A 14,337-nucleotide genomic window follows, 5' to 3' on the forward strand; every position below is an offset into this window, starting at 1 on the left:
TCAAACTATATTACAACACCCCCATATACTTCGAAGTTAATGGGTTTTTATCCTAGGTTGCCATGCTATTGTGTTAGCTTGATTATGGTGCACTCCAGGGAAGCCAGACCAGAGGAGAGATTAATTTGTCTTGTTTAATAGCTGCTGTCACGTCTAAAGGGAAATCTGGAAGAAGAAAACCATCATCTTCTGAGTCAGATTCAGATGCTGAGCCAGCAGAATCAGATGTTACTGGAGCAGACCATGGAGAGCAAGGAGCAGTATCATGAAGAACAGAAACAGTACATGTAAGAAAAAAGAGATTTGAATTGTGAAACCTAAAAAAGGCCATCTAGGCAAACATAGAATACAAATCATCTATCAGGAGTAGAAGGACAGGAAGCAGAACGATAGGTCTACTTGATATATGGCTGGAAGAGGGAATGTTTAAGTAGGAGATGTATGTAATGGGAGAATGCACAAAATTTCTTCACATTGCCTTCCTGCAAAGGAATGTTCAGGAGACAGCTGGGCAAGCACAGCTCTTTTCAAATAATGTAGATCAACCTATGTGGAAAATTTAGTTATAAAAGATGGAATGCTAAACTCAGTGGTACTTCTCAAAGAAGAGTGGTTTTGGAAAGCTTGGAAAGAGTTTGAAAAACAGCTGAGTTGCTACAAAAATTTAGTCTTATGAGAGTCATTTTATATTTAAGTTTGTGAATAATAGCAAATATTCATACTCCTCTAGTTTTTGTCATTTGCATTTTAAGAAATACCTGCTTTGATGTTGTTTTTAGGGATGCATGTATGCACATACATTGCTGCATCCTTCATGCACAGGGTGACACATTTAAGTGAGATACCCTGCTCAAAGATACTGTACATTTACAAAGAATCCTATTCTCAGTGCAAGTGAATTTCTGTTATTGGTATGAAAGAAGGAAGAAAAGTGTTGTTAATCCTAAGAATTTTCGTTTCAGCACATCAGGATGATGTGGGAGTTCCTGAGTTGAGTTTTGTATCAGTACTGGCTTATATGGCTGAAATTTTAGAAATTATTTGCTGAAATTGGCTGAATATGGTTCAGATGTTGTATTCTAACATATTTATTCAGGTGTCTGACAGTTCTGTGATGGAGGTACATTTGACCTACTACCTGAATGAAAATAAGATTTGCCAACTTCCACTGTGTAGGTTAATAAAATAAATAATGAGTAAAAAATATAGTTAATCTTAACATCCCCCAAACAAACTCTGACTGAGGTATTAGTGAGTAACCTAGCACCACCATCTACTGTTCTTTCACCTTTTGTGCTTATTGCACAAAAACCATCCATCAGCAGATTTGGTAGGCTTTTGCATTTGCACTTTCTAAAGAGATTGTGAATGAGCTCAGGAGGATTCTGAAGGTTTGGGATAGGAAGATATTTCAGTCTCTTTCCTCTCTTGGTGTCTCTTGGTCTTCAGTTTTTTTATTATGCTTAATTTCATACAGTTGATTCAGAATATGCTTTTCCCCCTCACAGTGATAAATTGAATGCCTTAAGGAGACACAAGGAAAAACTTGAAGAGAAGATAATGGATCAGTACAAGTTCTATGATCCTGCTCCAAAAAAGTAAGTCCCACATGGGTTCAGTTCTGCTGTTGTACAGATTTGTGAGAGCAAGAAAGGGCTTTCTTTAACTGGGGATAATAGAAATATTATCTAAATAAGGGCAATCTTCACTCTAACTCAGCAAGCTATTCTCTGAAGCAGCAGATTGTGTTAATGTAGAGCACAGGACCTCATGAGGGGCCCTCTGTATTAATACAGCAATCTGAAACAATATTAATTGTGAAAAAGCAATCTGTTGGTGAGAAAGGACTTAAAAAATTATATTAAAAACAACAAAAAAGAGCCAAGCGAATTCCACTATACATAGTTCTGACTGATAGCCTTAGCAAAGAGAGGGATTCAGCTTTAAAGCAATTTTGATTTCTTTCCTCCTCAGTCTGTTCCTGTAGTAGAGCTTTCTGCACTGTTAAAATGTCTCATGTGGGTCCATATGTGTAGTTTAGAATTCTAGCAGAGGGAACAGTTGTCTTTCTCACATTTCTCATGCCAGAGAAATATTTCTGTAAAGTAATTTTGACTTCAGGGGAGAAATGGATCTCCAAGCTCCGTGAAATTTGTGCTGCATTTTTTTTAGCCAATTCATGACAGTAAACAAATAAGAATGTAGGATGGCTTGGTGTTTTTAGCACAGCTGTAAACTTCTTTGGGGAGTATTTCTTGTAGAGTTTTCTGAATTCCATTCACAAAACCTGCTTTATCAGGAAAAACCACTGGATTGGAGCCAGAGCCTTAGTCAAACTAATCAAGCCAAAGAAGGAGACTACAAGGGAGCGGTTGAAACCAGCAGCAGAAAGCCCCACATGGCATTCTGAATCCCCAGAGATGGTAAACTCTCCATCTGCCTCCCAGAAATTGAAACATCAACACGAGTCTCAGGATAATACCTCTCAAGGGTCAAACCCTATGGAAGAGAGAGAGAGCCCTGGGGGTTCTTCAAACAAAGGTAAGGAATGCCCAGCCTAAAATCAGGAGCTGAAAAATATTTTTAAAAGATGTAATATATAGGATATGTTAATATTCAATCATATTATATTTTGGGGGGGGGAGTGGTGTTTGGCTTTTTATTTGTTTTGTTTTGTTGGCTTTTTTAGTAAAATAAAAATATTAGTGAGCAAAGAAACCTAAACTAAAAATTGGAGTAAAATCTAGAAGGTAGGGGGTTGGTTTTAACTTGATTTCTTCCTTTTATTTCATACTTCTTCCTTCAACTTTAGTATGAAGTTTCTTGGTTTGCCCAAATGTATTGCATGTTACCGAATAAGTTGGTTGAAATATCTCATTTAGTGGGGTTTTGCAGCAAAGCAGTTTCAGTTTAAAGCTGTATGGTAAAGTGGTGTGTGGTTCCAGGAGCAGAGGCTGCTTTTTCAACGGGCACGATCTGGCTGACAGCCACTGCCAGCAGGTGGTGCACATGCAAAACAAATAATGTGGCAAATGCCAATTTAGCGTAACCTGGTTGTTTTGGAGGACTTTGCCATGTTTTGACTTCGAATCAAACTAGGAATTAGTTAATGTAAAATGATGAAATGATTTTTTGTTTTTTGGACACTAGGACAAATGTAAGGAAGATGGAATGATTGCTTTTTCTGTTTAGTTAGTTTATACAGTAAATCAGGTGTTCCCAATAATGGGAAAATTAAACGAAAGCTCCTCAAAATAAATACTCTGTCATCCTTATTAAAGGTAATATATATCCCAAGCTTTGTTTATTCTACTGAGAGCATTGCTGTCGGTTTCTATATATTGTTCTCCAGGAATACTTTTCAAGAGGCAATTTTGAAATTAATACTTGAATAATAATTCCTGTCTTCCCCCTGAGGAGTGTGGGAAACAGAAGGGGAGCAGCTGAAAAAAGTAGAATTCTTGTTATAAACTACTGCAAATATCTGTCTGTCTGAAGTTTTTGTTTTGATTGAGTTTTATATTTCTCTCTCCCCATTCTAATCCTTCAAGGTCATTTATTCATTTAAAATAAAAACACATGTCTCAGATCATCCATGTGATTTTAGATGTTGAGGGTTTAATATGCATCTGGATTTCAGCATGGGATTTGGGCTTGGGTTTCCACAGAACTAGGCCCTTGTGGAGTGCCAGAGATAACAGAAAGTCTCTGTGGCTTCATTTGTTTTGATGTTAAGTGAAACACGCTTACGTGGAGTTCAGGAGCCATCAGTATTAAAGCCTAGAAGACATCTAGGACATTTGAGTATGTTATCACTGAGAAACATGCACACCTATTTGATCTTATATTATTAAGTAAAAACATTTTGGGTGATCTAACAGTAATTTTGTAAAGGACTTGCTTACATTTTATGTGTATGTGTTAATCTATGCGTTAATCTGAGTCAGATTAGCTATGGTTAACTATACGTTCATCAGTCCTCCAATATAGGTGTTAGTCATTGTTTAGCCTTTTTGTTTTTACTGGTTGTGTAGTCTTTGATCTGTGTTAAGATGCTAAGTTTTATTTACAATGCTTTTATTTTACCTTTTTTCTTCTTCTTTTTGGGATACCTGGGTGATAACAATTTAGCTGCACTGCGCAAAAAGATTGCCTTTTTGAGAAGCAAAAGCAAGGATAAAGAAAAGTCTCCTAAGTCTCCATCGAATCATCAGTCTTTCTCTAATCGGCTCCGGTTCTGGTCTTCTTCCGACACCCCATCCTCTCCTAATGAACCTCTTTCTTTCCCGGAATTGGGAGTTTTCTAACACCTTCTCTTTAGCATTTATCTTCATTTGTTTCTCACAAATATTAAAAAAAAACAAACACAAAAAAATCCCGCACACCTTAAAAGAACACGCACATTGATAGAAACACTCAGCATGTCTTTACAATACTCTAAATACAAGCAAAGATTAGTGAACATGGACTTAAGTTTTCCCGTAGAAGATGAATCACTATTGCACACTGTGGATCATTTCTTCAATGCAGCACACTTTTAGGGGACCTCATGGCATACAGTTTGCGTATGTATATTGGCTGTGGTGCATGTTGTAAGTAAGTGAAGTTGCTGTTCGCTTCAATATTTTCTTGCAATCACATATTTGCATTGTGTCCAGTTGAAGTGTTGGACTGATTTGCTTTTGCTATGCTTTCTACAATGTTGTAGTCCTACTAAAATACAAATACAGTCTCAAATCCTAAAGACTTTTCCAGTATTCTGTGCCACTAAATGATTACAAAAGGTAGGATTTTTAACATCTTTGTCTGCTTTTAAATAATCTAGCTTTGAATACAGAATGGAAACTACTGGAAAAATTATTCTCAGCCAACTGTCTTGATGTTTGCATTCAAACATGATATTTAGTAAGGTTTTACACTTCCAACTATGAAAATTCATCTTGAATTGAGATGAAGTTTCAGTTTCTGCTGCTTCAGTTTCAACAGATTTTTTTGGAAGAAGAAAGTAAATTTGTTCTCTTAAGACAGGGAATAACCTTCATCTTTGATCCATTGCCCAGAATTCTTGTTGCCTCACAGTCATGACCTAGTGGCTTCTGAAATGAGTGTGCAGGTCTAGTCCCCACTCTGTTAGAGAATCATCTGCAGCATGGACAGCAGAGAGGCCTAAAGATCTCATCCCCCTTCTCATTCTGAGAATTGTCCCTCAGTGGCACAACCAGGGACTCTGGCAGAACAGCCTGTTGCTGCCCATTTTGGAATTTGTAAAGAATGTTTGTTTCTCGGGCAATTAATATTTTTGGCATCTATGGAAGGTGTTAAGTGCGTCTACAAAGTCCATTAGAAGTACAGATTTGCATGCCAAGCTTTAGCCAGTAATTGCCCCTCCAGGCACAGCATAAACTTCAGTTCTGAGAGCAAGTGCTGGCCCTGTGCTATTGAGTCCACACAAACTGTGGGAGAAAACATTGTTCTTGAAGTCAGCTTCCAGGAGCCATCTAAGATGACAGTAGCTTGATCCATTTCTCTAATACAACTTTACAGCTGCTCTGTGCTTTGAACTGTGTGTCCATTGTCTCTGCAAGCTGTTTATTTTGACTGCTGCACTCTGCTGTGTTTTCAGCATTTAGTTTCTATTACTTAATCTTGCATCTCATTAAGTGTGTTTTCTGTAGTAAATTCTTCAAATTTTGTTCTATGTGTGCCTTAAAGTATTACATTCACATTGCAGTAAATGAATTAATTTACCACATCAGTAGAAAAGAATTTTTCAGCTTTCTGAATCTAAGTAGTATTCTAGCAGACAGTTTTTGTTGTTCTCCTGCTAAGATCCCAGGAACTCCACTTAAAAATCATTGCACCAGAACATCATAAGAGCAGCAGAGTTTTAACCTTGTAAAGACTGAACTCTTACCCACAGCAAAGATCTAAACCTGAAAGCAGTTAGCTTAGTGTGTGGATCATGCTAGATAATTTCCAAATCAGCATTATTTTTCTTTGAGTAAGAGCGTGACTACTGTCACTCCTTCCTTATTCTATTTTATTACTGAAGTGCTTATAAAATGTACCTACAAGGAATAATGCTTTGGGAATTTCACACCTCACTTATCTTTTCTGGATTCATGTCTTTGCTCCTTTTCTTCCTCCTTTCACGGTAATTGTTGCATGTATAATATCAACCCTCCCACCAGCACTAAGCAGCCCTTGTCACTCCCACACTTTACAGAGAGCACACATGACTGACAAGCTGGTGGCAGAAATTTCCTATCCACTACTGAACTGTTTATGGAAAAGCTTGCAAAACTGTCGCCTATGTTGTGCAGTTTCTTTGTGCCTGCTTGTCGTGTTTGTATAGGCAGATAAATAAAAATCCTCTAGTGCTATTTTTTTTTCATTGAATCTTATTTATTTACCTCTTTCCCCATCAGTGCTAATGGACCTAAAGCAAAAAAGGAATTCCCATCACGGAGGCAGCAATGATAATGTTGAAATCTCAGCAGACTCTGCGACAAAACCCTGCTGTGTGGAAATGGGTTCCAGAACTTACTCAACCTCAGCTATTCACCTGCACACTTCCACCCCCATCTCCAGGCTCCAGAGCAGACCAAAAGGTGTGTGGTGCATTTGATACACCAGCTTTTAGTGCCAGTCAGGCATTTCATAGTTCCTACAAGGCTACTAGTGGCATTCAAGTACAAAACCAAAGCACTAGTATTTTTACTCCTACTTTATCTTCTTAATGGTTTAATTGATCAGATACAGGGCTTCCTCAGTCTTGTAATGTCACCAGCTTGACAGACCACATTTGAACATCAGTGCTTCTGTGGTTCCCTGCCCAGTGGAAAGAAGGTGGCTGCTCTTCCAGTGTTGGGTCTGTAAAACCTGTTGACCACCTCAGTCTTCTATGCTGCTAGAATACATTGGAGACTGACCTGAAGGATTAACTTTTCTGTGTTCAATATTACCTTTTACCTTCTTTTCCAGGCTATAATTCAGAAGATAATCTATGTGAACAGTCCCCTGAGGTGGAGTTGGCAAGCACCAGACAGCATGGTAAGCTTATAGTATATATGAGTGATCTAAACGTCTACATTAAGACCTGTTTCATTGCATCCACGTGAACTGTCCTAGAATATTTTAAATTAGCATAATAGAAGGGGATGTAGCAATGCAGCACCATTTTGGGAATGTGAATCTAAGTATTTCTGGTTTTCTATTGAGGAGCTTTTAATGGCTGTTTTGCCAAAATAAATTTTGAAAATGAATGCTGACATTGAGGCAAGTTACCTTGCCCCAGCAGACTTTTTAATGCATGTCCTACAGATTTGTTGCTGATCTTTTTGGATAGTGTTCAATTCCTTTCTTAAAGGAGTGAACCAGCAATATGAAAAATTTGGGGTGTGGATGCACAGTGGGAACACTGTTGAAACAGCAGCACTGCCTGTTTAGAGATTTGTGGAAGACTTAATTTGCCGTCTGGCTGCCAGCTCCTTCCAAAGAAAACTGAGAAAGAGACAGCAACTTATTGTTGAGCTTTTTCAGTATTTACATTACTTTATAGCTGCTGTAAAAAGAAAACCCAAAACATATTTCTTTGTGCAAAAAATAACTGAGATAAACAAGATGGATGCTAAACAACTTTAAAAATGAAAACAGTTTCTACTCTGTCCAGATTTTGGCATCCTCTAGATATTATGTTGTTAATGTTTTTAGTTGCACAGGTCCTATTTTAGAAGGGAGATTGTAACCAAGTCTTTTAGGGAATCAGAGAAACTTAAGATCTGTTTGTTCTATGCTTGATTTGTGTTTTTCAGTGTCCAGGCCAAGCAGTTTAGAGAGCAGTAGGAACGCTTCCAGCAGTAGTTCACCTCTCAATTTAAAAGGTAAAGCTTTTACAGCTGAGTTGTGACAAACAGGAAGTGAAACTCCATGAAACTGTATGCAAAATGCCATTTTCTTTCCAATTAATTTTGAAGACTGTTGTTTTGAAGACTGTAATGATTATGAAATCTGGACATGGTTGTCTTGGGAATCAAAACTGCTGGCAAGAAGTACTTTTCTAAGATTGATTCTGGCAAGGGGTGGCTTTTAAGGCAGGAAGTCTAGTTTTGCTTCAGTCTGACTGGCATCAATACTGTGGGAAGTATCAGGCCACTCTTAGACTCTTTACAACAACAGGTCTCTGTGGTTCTTACTCTGTACAACACTTGTGTACGGAATCAGTGTGCTCTGGAGATTTACTTTGCTGAATTTGTGCATCCTTGAAGGATGCCTGGAGACCTGACACTGTGGAGAAATCTGCTCTCTGCTTTCCCACTGTCAGGTACTGGCTTTCAGATCACATAGCCAAGACTGGGAGATCTCCTAGTGACAAAGGGGTTGTAAAGAGGCTGCCAATTCTTATTCCTTGGAGAAGTAATTGTGTTTGTTTAACATAGAGCTCAAAGTATGTGCTGTAACACGTTTACTAGTCCTGATCTTTCCAAGTTCTGATTGCCTTGAGCTCTGTAGGAGAAGGAAGGTAAAAAATACCACCCAGTCTGTGTTGAAATAACCCTGAATGATAAAGTTTCTACCTCAGTAAGAAATCTACTGAAATGAGGGCAGAGCAGTGTTATTAATGATAGTTATGCTTCTTCTCAGGTTCGTTAGACCATATGCATGGTAGAACTGAGAGCCTCAGCAGTGAAGATATGGTGCCAAGCAGAGAGGCACCAGCCTTGCTCCGAGACACCTATCCCCTTCACTCTGCTTCTGCCATCTTAAGCCCCAGCAGCAGGCAAGAGTCCTCCTCTCACCGGAATGGTTTGATCTCTTATGATAAATCTCAGAAGAGTAACCCATCTCAGTCTTACCCAGGCAGGCAACGGGCTGCCTCACCTGGCAGTGAGATGGTAACTTTGGAAGAGTTCTTGGAAGAGAGCAACAGGCTGTCTCCACCAAGTGTAAGTAAAGAGAGCTAGATGGCTCATTCCAGCTGTCAAAAAACTGTTCAAAGCTAATTCAGGAGGATGAGGCCATAGGGAAACAAGGAAAGACAAGATGATCCTTGTTCATATGTGTGAGTACTGTTGAATCTTGCAAGATGAATGAACAGTTTCAATAACCAAGGCAAGATTAACTTTCACATAGCACTCTGCTCACTTATTTTGATGTATCACCTATGACAAGTCAGGCAGATAATTCACTGCAAGTGCTATGTATCAGACTGCTGGGACTTTTTACCAGCAAATACATGTGATCAGGGTTTTGTGTTAAATCATCAGCAGTTCTCAGGTCCAGGTAGTTTTATTTATGAACTGGTAAGTTTTCTGTTTAATTTTCAGCTGCTAAATCTATGATTAGGAACGAAACCTAAAATAGTTTTCAATTGAAGTGCAAAATATGCAGTTGTTAAAACCATCTCTTAATCTGAAAATGTCGGTGCATATGAGAGAGAATATTTTTATTGCCAGGGAAGTTCTTGATACTTTCATCATGCTGCACATTTATGTTTTGACTGGCACTGCCCTGTTGGTTCAATGACTGCAGGAATATGTCACTTATTGAAGTGATCAGAAATGAAATGTTTTCTAGATGGCATTTGTCTTTCACTGCTCAGATGTGCTGTACAGTAGTGAGGCAGTGCAGTATTGAACATGTTAATATCTTAAGAACAATTAATTGGTAGTGTAAGTGAACAGATATTTCTGTTTCATGAATGCTTTGGTAAAAGTGTTGAAATCAGCAGAGCTGTACTATTTTATGGTACCAGTAAATTTTGGTCCTTGAATTTTCAGAGCAATGTTTAAATATACCTCCTACTCCCTCATTATCCTAAGTACAATTTGTAGCTTATAGAGATGTGTAAAATTATTATTTTTGTATGTGTCTGTAACTACCTGACCATGTTTCCATTTTCATTCTTTCTGTCATCCTTGTTCCTTTTCAGCATCGGCGCAGTTTAAATGAGAGTGAAATGATTTCATTGCACCAATTTCTGTTAGAAGCTGATGCACTGTATCCCTCTTGCTGCTGCGAATGTCCTTCCATTCCTCAGGAACATTCGCAGTCACTTGAATCGCTCCTCAGTCATTCATGTCCCGACAGCCTGAGGCACAGGACAGGCAGGGGGAATAGGAGATCTGCTTCACTATATATCCCCAGGGTATCCATTGTTCTTGTTATGAAGGCAACAGCTCCAACTTACTACAGCTTTTGCTAGCATATTAATATCTATAGAAGCATTCTGTAACTCTTAGTTGTTAAAGGCTGCCAGATCACTTGCATTAATTGCTCATAAAGTATTTCCAGTGCTTGTTCATACACGTGCGTGTTTTTGGAGGACTAGTCATTCTGCAATGTTAATATGTGTAGCAGCTGTTTAAATTGAAGTTAAAAATAACCCTCATGCTTTAACACTTAGTCGAGCATAGAAATCTTCACGCTGTACTGTTACCACTGCTGGTGTTTGCTTCTGCAAAACGAGTTTTTTTGACTGGAAGAAATATTTGGCACACTAGCAAAGTGAATATATTAAGCTTTAACATACTTCCTAGAGAAACAAAGTAAATTTCATGAGCTTGTTCAGCATGTTTTTTGTGAAAACAGCATGGCCCTCAACTATTCTGAGCATGCCTTGTACTAATAATGCAAAGGCAGCAGATCAAACATCACCGTTTTTGGATTGCATGGACCATCCCCATGAAATACTCATTGTATGGGTTTTTTTACTGCCAGATTAATTGTCAGACTTGAAATTTAAAAAGTTCATTGTAGGCAAACAATCATATCCCCATTTTTGTAAAGATTTTTTGTACATTTTATTATATTGTACACACAGCTTTTAGCATATATAGTATATTGACTAGGAGAGGTGAGGGGAATCAATGGAGAAGGAATGAAACTTTCTTGTAATGCTAGCACATCTCCCCAGGGTATGGTCTCCTGTTATGTTCCTGAAGTTATGGTAGAGAGTTATCCAGATGAACTGTATTCTGGAAGATGACAGACATCATTGATATCTGCTGATACCAATGCTGATGTCATTAATATGATATTGATGTTACAGTGACAGTGGCTGATGTAAAAGGAAGCAAAAGAGCTGCTGTCCAGCTTGCAAGTGAAACAAAACTTTCAAAATTTATGACAATTAACCTGGCAAACAAGGCTGTCATGATCTCATTATGATGAGCACGTTATTCCTTGATTTGGATTTATACCCATTTAAAGCATTTATTTCTTCTGTTCCCCACTTTAAATATAAAATCTGTGGTTGTATTTGGTTTGAATTAAGTGGGAAGGAAGATGATGTGAACACAAAGTCCTGTGTGATTCTTTAAACAAGAAGTGTTGTCATTAATGTGATGTACATATTTTCTCACACCAGGACACCTCCAGTAACAGAGATGACTTGCTCAGCGATTATTTTCGGAAAGCAAATGAGCCTTCAGCTACTGGGAACTTGCTGGTTCAGCCATCCAGAAAGGAGGCTGCTAAGATGCCCACTAGTCTTGTTGCTCCAACCGTGAAGATGACTATTGTCAATGAAGAAGGAAGAACACCTAAACCTGGAAATTACTTGAAGCCAAATCTTAGACAAGTGGAACCCCCTCTGGCAAACTCCCAGGGGGGGTCCCTTAAGCTTCCTCACACAGCACAGCACCAGCCCAGCAGCGGGATGCGGCAGATGGCACAGCCTCAGCAGCCTGGAACCACGAGCAAGAGGAGCACGTCCCTGAGCAGGGCATTCAGCTTAGCCTCTGCAGACCTCCTCAGAGCCACCGGCCCAGAGACCTACAGGCAGGAGAGCGCTCAGAAGTCAGCAGAGCTGCATGGGGGCAAGGATGTTGTCAGTCAGAGCACCAGGGCTTCTGTGCCAACAAGCTCCCAGGCAATCTTAAGAGAGAGGCCACAGTCTGCAAAGGTGGCAGGTTCCTTGCAAGGTGTCGATTCCCGCTGTCGGCAGCTGGACGCGAGGCGCCTTTCCCTGGCCCCACCGAAAGATGAGAGGCCACTCTCCTTCTGTCAGTTCTCTGCCTCGCCCACTGCATCCACCAGCAGTCTGAATGCCCAGCAGCCAGAGCATGTGAACCCTGGGCAGCACTACTCATCTGCATCACACACTCTTTCAAAAGTCAAACCCAAGCCAGCCCCTCGTACTGAGGAGGTGGCCACAGGGGCCCCTGGCAGAGCTGTTTCCAGCAGCACTGAGGGAAATGCTTCCTTAGGGCATGGCCAGGGTGATGCCCTACTTACTAAGTGCCAGGGTAAGCTGCAAGAAAGCAGCACTGAAGCTGTAGAGGAGCCTGTGAGAGGAAGCAGCTCCAACAGCACTCCCGGATCTCCTGACCCCCAGGGGGATCAGCAGACAGTTTGGTATGAGTATGGCTGTGTGTAACCCACAGATGCAGCTATAGTATGTGTTTGCTATGGCTGTCCAGGTAACATTTATCTAGACACTGTCAGGTCTTAAAAGGCATCACCTGCATGCTGCTCTGAGGGTTCTCAGGGTGCCCTTTCCTAGTTAGACAAAGTATGATTAAGAGAAGCAAGGAGCAAAACCCCAGCCCTTTTTCTGACACGGTTGTGCCTAAAACAAAGCAGAATTCTGGCCTAATCTCACAGCAGACTTGACACCTGATTCTCATAGGTGCTGAGCATTCCCCACTCCAGAGAAGCTTACCAGGGTCCTCTGTCATTGCTGCACCGTGCACCCTTTTTGCCTGCATTAAAGAAAAATTTCACAGGTTGTATGTGTGCTAAACCCAACCCCACCATTGATAAATAATTTAACCATTCTGGAAAGGTCATATAAAAGCCAAACTTCTCCCCCAAAACCAGAACTAAGTGCTTGGCTTAAGTAGTGTAAAGATAAAGTTGAAGAGCAAAAGTCTGTGGCTTTAGCCATGGATCTGGTAAAATCAATTCTTTTTGCCACAGCAACATGCTATAGAGGTATTGTGTAGACTTCAAGGGTCACATCTCAACCCTCCCCTCTGAGACTGTACAAACACAGAGGTCAGCCTAATGACCCCATTGCCTTCACTGTAGCTGCAGCTCAGTGGATCCTTGACTCTGCAAGCAGAGTGGTGCTGCCTTTTGAAACTTGTTATACCTTTTATACAAACACTGGAACTAATGCAGCCTTTCAGGGGAGGTGCCATTTCCATTGCAAAGGTGGCATCTCATGTACAAAAGTGTCTTGTAAGTATGTATATAAGAAGCTCAAGTACTGTATAGGAATGCTGTGTAAATTGTGTTATGACATCCTTGTGTGCATGACAGCCCACATCCTAAGTGGTATGTGGGATTTTGTCTCTTAGAAATCCTTGTTTATGTCTCCAAGAACTTTTCTCAGTATAGAAAGCAAAATAATTTTGTATACATGTGAAAGAAATATACTTCTAAAAATCTATTTATGTGCAAAAAGTTCCTTGTATGTTTCTGTCCGGAGTGTCATCAGCTGCTTATTGTATATATGATCAAATGTGTATCTTTAATTCCATGTTTGTAAAGCTGTTTTTCTTGCAATAGACTAAATCCTTTAAAAAATACTTGTTTTGCTGGTTCTGATTTAATTTAGTAAAAGCTAAAACTGATTCATTTGATGATGTTTTTGTTATCTAATATGTAGTGATCCCATTCTGGAAACTACAGAATTGTTTATAATAAAGCTCAAATAAAATAGATTGATGTTGTACTTTTTTTCCTTGGAAAAATAAAAAAAAACCACAAAAGTGTGATTCATGGTGCTGGATGGACATCTGTCTGCAATAGGTCTTTGTAAGCCTCAGTATTGATTTGCATCTCTGTGTGGCAGAGTTGCATTCATTTTTATAATGTTGCCATGGAAAGTGCATCAGAAATCTTTTCATTTAATTGTGACCTCTTTACTGAAGACTTTAGAAGGGTTGATTACGCAAATTAAATGACTTCCAGGTCGCCGTAGAATAAGACCATTAAATTTTTATGTTTCTTTGACCACTTCAGGCAAGGCCAAACATGCTGTCAATTTTGACCAAGCTTGTATTTTGTACAATTTTTTTTGTGCTTAAGTCTCAGGATGCCTCATAAAAGTGAGAAATTATTCATCTTTCAACATAAAGAGAATGGCAAAAGGCACTTTCTGCCTTCTGTGCTGTGTTAATTGCAAACCATAGTTTTGCAACAAATTTAAAATTATGTGCTATATGGCAATTTTAGAACACGCCGAGTGATTTTGGTAAACTGAAATTCTTCTTAGAGAAATTCGCTCTCAAAATGGATTCTTGGCTAGACCACTAAAGGTTTAAGACTGGTATTTCTCCTTTGTTTCAGCTCCCTTTTGGAGGGCATGTGCAGGCTGGACTGCTGAGG

At 39.5% G+C, this 14,337-nt stretch overlaps 1 protein-coding gene across 3 annotated transcripts in view; it reads left to right on the top strand.

Moving 5' to 3' along the window:
• Nucleotides 1-13,670, top strand: part of CCDC88C (coiled-coil domain containing 88C) — a 103,166-nt gene extending 89,496 nt beyond the window's left edge. Inside the window, exons 23-31 of one of the 3 annotated variants that reach the window (XM_051806579.1) lie at nucleotides 142-287; nucleotides 1,509-1,598; nucleotides 2,300-2,541; nucleotides 6,429-6,611; nucleotides 6,985-7,053; nucleotides 7,815-7,883; nucleotides 8,644-8,945; nucleotides 9,932-10,147; nucleotides 11,369-13,670. In XM_051806579.1, coding sequence (XP_051662539.1) covers nucleotides 142-287; nucleotides 1,509-1,598; nucleotides 2,300-2,541; nucleotides 6,429-6,611; nucleotides 6,985-7,053; nucleotides 7,815-7,883; nucleotides 8,644-8,945; nucleotides 9,932-10,147; nucleotides 11,369-12,379 — 2,328 coding nt within the window. In that variant the 3' untranslated portion in view covers nucleotides 12,380-13,670. Of the gene's footprint in view, nucleotides 1-141; nucleotides 288-1,508; nucleotides 1,599-2,299; nucleotides 2,542-4,131; nucleotides 4,385-6,428; nucleotides 6,612-6,984; nucleotides 7,054-7,814; nucleotides 7,884-8,643; nucleotides 8,946-9,931; nucleotides 10,148-11,368 lie in introns of those variants that run through there. The other 2 variants (XM_051806580.1, XM_051806582.1) reach the window with 2 other exon arrangements.
• Nucleotides 13,671-14,337: the final 667 nt, after the last annotated feature.

This window comes from Manacus candei, unplaced genomic scaffold (genome assembly GCF_025592945.1).
Source record: "Manacus candei isolate 608988 ecotype Guabito, Panama unplaced genomic scaffold, ASM2559294v1 h1tg000067l, whole genome shotgun sequence".
NCBI classification, from domain to species: domain Eukaryota; kingdom Metazoa; phylum Chordata; class Aves; order Passeriformes; family Pipridae; genus Manacus; species Manacus candei.